The 4,838-nt window shown below is 31.7% G+C and overlaps 1 protein-coding gene across 1 annotated transcript; it reads left to right on the top strand.

The window, feature by feature from the left end:
• The first annotated feature begins 1,831 nt into the window (after positions 1-1,831).
• LOC149538358 (zinc transporter 11-like) lies at positions 1,832-4,178 on the top strand. The gene is made up of 4 exons (XM_089802456.1): positions 1,832-2,288; positions 2,383-2,438; positions 3,480-3,594; positions 3,760-4,178. Exons 1-4 carry the CDS (start codon positions 1,832-1,834, stop codon positions 4,176-4,178), a joined length of 1,047 nt encoding a protein of 348 aa, XP_089658582.1.
• The last annotated feature ends 660 nt before the right edge of the window (positions 4,179-4,838 follow it).

Here is a 4,838-nt window from a genome sequence, read left to right on the forward strand (position 1 = left end):
AAATTACTCAAATAATATGAGATAACTAAGTGGTGTTAGCAAACTTCTAACTAGAGTGATTAAAGAATTTCAAAAAAAAAAAAAAAAGATTTTAGGGGGACCACACTTCACACTATATTATGTTTTTACTAAAAAAACAATACCACTTTCTATGGTCCCCATGTTTGAGGGCCTTAAACTCCACCATTTAAAAAAAATTAGTAGTTTAGAAACTAGATTCAGAGGACTACTACTATTGTATCAGTCATATCTTGAAATTTTTAGTATAACTATCTTCAAACTCTCGTTGAAGTTCATAAATCATTAATTTTAGAAAAAAAAAAAAGTGACATCTTATACCCCCCTTTTGGTACCACAACTTTGTACACTGACCCAAACATCAATTCACATCCCAATTCTAGTAAACAAATAGACCCTTAATGAAAGTTCATTTTGGATTTTAGGTGTTAATTCATATATTTTATATTTGAAATTTAGATAAAAATAATATGCACTATTAATAAGACTAACAACTTATTTATGTCATTAGCCACTTCTATTACTTATAATTGAGTTGTCAAACCAATATATTTATTGTATGCTAATTAAAATATAAGCAATTAGTTTTTTGTTATTAACTAAAAGCATAATTATTGTACAAAACATAAAGGTACAATATATAAAGCAAAGAGGTAAAATTGCCACTTCTCTAGACTCTGTAAGAAATTACTTATTAGAAATGATGATTTATGACCATTACAAGTCGAAGATCCTAAATTATTTTTAAAAATAATTTCAATTAGATTTTATAAGATGATTAAGTGCATAATAATATTTTTTTATTAAATTTTATAGTTTTAAAGACTTAATATGAGTATTGACAATCATATATTTTATATTTTAAATAAAAGAAGTATACAATATGGACAACTATGATATCAAGATACATATTTTTTATTTTAATTACATCATATTTCATGTGCGATAAATTAAATTGATTATTTTCTATATATCTTATTTGTATTTACAAAATCAATGTTTATCTGTTGATATTATTACTTATAAGCCATCATAATTCTATAAATAATAGTCAACCACATAAAACATAAAACAACACAAATTTATATATACTAGCTTATATATATTTAATATATATAAAATAAGCCGAGAGATATCCTTCTCGAAGTGCCATCATCACATATTTATGTGAGTCTAAGAGGCATGAGGAAATGATTCGAGACTCTTGATCTACCTCATTTTTACTTCAATTTCCTTTATGTATTTTTCATGATTTTAATTATAATTATATTTAATCTATTTCTATTTTATTTTTCTGACATGTAAATGAATGTCAATTTTTTCAAAAAAAATCCAAAATGAAAAATGTTTACATTGAAGATTGCTGCTACTGTAGAAAGCCTCTCAGCTTAATAATAGCATTGATAAGATTAAATTGAATCAAACACACTCTAATTTTTCCTATTATTATAATATTTATGTTTTGAAATAACTATAAGACAATATATTCTCTATTGACACTTGCAATACTAGTGCTCGCCCGTTTAATAAACACACCATTTCGTCGCTTTCTATGTATCTACAGAGACTCTGCAGATAGAGAATATTGACAAAACCTATTTTAATGGATTCTGTACATCATCGATTGTCCGTTCCTGACAAGTTCGGCAAACGGAATCACGCAAATATGCAATCGGAGCCAAATTATTTAACTACTTTTGCTTTAGCAGGTAGTAATCCAGTAGATGAAGGTCCCATTGAACAAACAGGAAAACTGAAATCCTGTTCTCTGAATCAGTAATCAAAATACTTATAAGCTTTGCAAACAACAAAAATGTCCATAAAATGTCTTATGATTATGGTTGCGGGCTTACTATTTCTACTGATTGTAGCCCATGGAGGCTCTGGATCAGCCAATGAGCAGAATGGGGATACAAAGCCAAATTTAAGAGCAAAATCTCTGATTCTGGCAAAAATCTTGTGTCTCATTATTGTTTTCATTGTGACTTTTGCTGGAGGAATATCTCCCGCTTTTTTCAAGTGGAATCAGATGTTTATTTCGCTGGGAACCCGATTCGCAGGAGGGGTTTTCTTGGGGACGGCGTTGATGCATTTCTTGAAGGATTCTGCGGAAACATTCAAAGATTTGACGAAAAAAGAGTATCCCTTTGCGTTTATGCTCTGTACTGCGGGGTATTTGCTTACAATGCTGGGTGACCTAGTTGTCGCTTGGGTTAATGGCAGAATAGAAGTTATTCCTGTGCAGGCACCTCTCCCCCTGCAAAAAATAGGTGGGACTGTAGTTTTTGTTCTCGTTGCTTACAGATCTGTTGCCCTTTATTATTTGCGGATGTCTTAACAATTTACTAAAATTTGTACTTCCAGATGTAGGTCAAGGAGAATCCCCTGTGCGTAACAGGGACAGGACGCTCAATTCTCAGGTCAGTTGAGCACGAATTAGGTTTTTCTGTGTAATTTCATGAAATTTTCGGTTAGGGCAACTTCTTTGGCTTGACAGAACTTTTGGCAGACTGAGCATGTAAGTGGACCTTTAAATTCAACTGATTGACCTTTTACACAATACTATAATTGCTCTTGCACCTACAATGAACTGGTCAAAATGGTCAAATAGCTCAGTTGGAAGAGAATTTTAGAGCAATTGGAAGGTCTTAAGTTCAAGTCCTATCTAAAATAAAAGAGAGAGTTCAAAGAGTGAATGTCATATCAGATGATAGTAGATTTTCACAATCCAGATGAAATAATATTAATATCAGAAGTCCACTAATTGAACATATAATATCCCAGCCAAATCAGAAGATGATGGTAGATTTTTACAAATCCAGAAGAAATAACAGTCATATCAGAAGTCCAGTAATTGAACATATAATATCCCAGCTAAATCAGAAGCCGCAGTAACTCAATATATGATCTAATGTTCAAAACAGAAGCCCCTGTAACTCAGCCCATGACATCAGAAACTTACAGGTATATGTTGTAAACTTATAATATCAGAATCAGATCGGAAGCTCAGTAGTGAATTTGGTATTGGAGTCAAATTAGGAATAGTATAACACAAGATATGATGCACAATATCAGTTTTTGGTTTCAATGCTAAAAATTAGTATACAATCAAAACTAAATTGTTTATCGACTTGATACTAAAGAATATTACACAATCAAAACTAAAAGTTTATTGATGTTGATATTTAGCATTTTAATAAATTGTCTGATCACATTTGTTCAGAATCAAATTAGAAGCCCCAGTAACTCAACATATGAAATCGGAATCGAAACAGGAGCCCGATATCAACTAATGATATTAGACTAAAATCAAAAACCCCAAATAAATCCAGGTACTCAACGTGTAATATCCAAATCAGACCAGAAGCCCCAAATATGCAGTGTTCAAGGTCATTGCAATTCCATATGAACTGTACAAATCATCAATCGGTTGGTTCATGCTGTGTGATTATTTGAATCAGGAAGCGAAGGTGAAGGCACCAACAGATTGTTCAGCTTCATTGGGAGACAGTCTATTGCTGATTTTGGCACTCTGTTTTCGTTCTCTCTTCGAAGGAATCTCAATAGGGGTTGCAGGCAAATTCTCTTCTCCTTTGTCATAGTTTGAAGTATAATTTAGGGCTTAAATCTTCCATATGCTGAACATAAATTCTATAACGAAAGTTGCATTGTCTTGAAAGATTTTTATCTCTGTCTTCTGTTTTTCTTGTGTATAATTGAAGGAGCCGATTTGTGACACAGAAACGGAGGCACAAACATGGAAAGCGTTATGGACAGTGTCTCTGCATAAGCTATTTGCAGCAATTGCAATGGGTGTAGCACTGTTGCAATTAATTCCCGAGAGGCCATTGTTGTCCACAGCCGCCTATTCCTTCGCATTTGCCATATCCTCCCCAATCGGTGTTACCATCGGGATTCTAATCGATGCCACCACAACGGGACGCTTGGCAGATTGGGTTTCTGCAATTACAATGGGTTTGGCCTGCGGAGTATTTATTTACGTTGCTGTAAACCATCTTCTCAGCCAAAAACACCATGCCTCTCAAAATCATGAGAGCTCAACTGACAGACCATTTTATAGCTATATGGCTGTTGTTTTTGGTTCTGGATTGATTGCAGTGGTAATGATTTGGGATGAGAGAACAAATCAAACACAATGATTTATTGAGTACTCTTTTATGTTTACCAATTCTGCTGCTGTTTGCACTGTATGTGTTATGTCCAAATTACGAGGGCAAAAACACACACAATTTTTTTTTAAAGAATAATAAATAAACAAACTATAAGTTTGATATATATATATATGTGCAAGGTTAAAGTATAAGTTCACACAATTTTTTTTTTTAAAGTATAATAAATAAACAAACTATAAGTTTGATATATATATGTGCAAGGTTAAAGTATAAGTTATCTACATAACATCTTAAGTTTATAGTCTTAAGGAAGAATTGAATCGTTAAATTTGAACTCTCGATACAAATCTGATATCGACAATAGCTGCGTTATTATTTTAATTTTAGAGCAATCTATTATAACTAGAATGATTAAATCAAATTTTCTAATCTCACAATACAAAACAATTTTCTAGATGAATAATCAACATTATAATTTAATCTAATAATCTCACTTAATTTTACAACCTTTACTAACCTAAAGCATTTCAAGGTAAAATAATACGAACTTTCGATTTAAGAACAATATAACCACTTATAATAAATCTCAAGTAATTTTAAGACGGATTAAGTATGCTAACTACTTAACTTAAACAACATATTAACTAAAAAAGATACTAACTAAAATAACGTCTAACATACAATTAA

Source organism: Cupressus sempervirens, chromosome 9 (assembly GCF_028749045.1).
Source record: "Cupressus sempervirens isolate cs-2001-9-10 chromosome 9, ASM2874904v1, whole genome shotgun sequence".
In the NCBI taxonomy this organism is placed as follows: domain Eukaryota; kingdom Viridiplantae; phylum Streptophyta; class Pinopsida; order Cupressales; family Cupressaceae; genus Cupressus; species Cupressus sempervirens.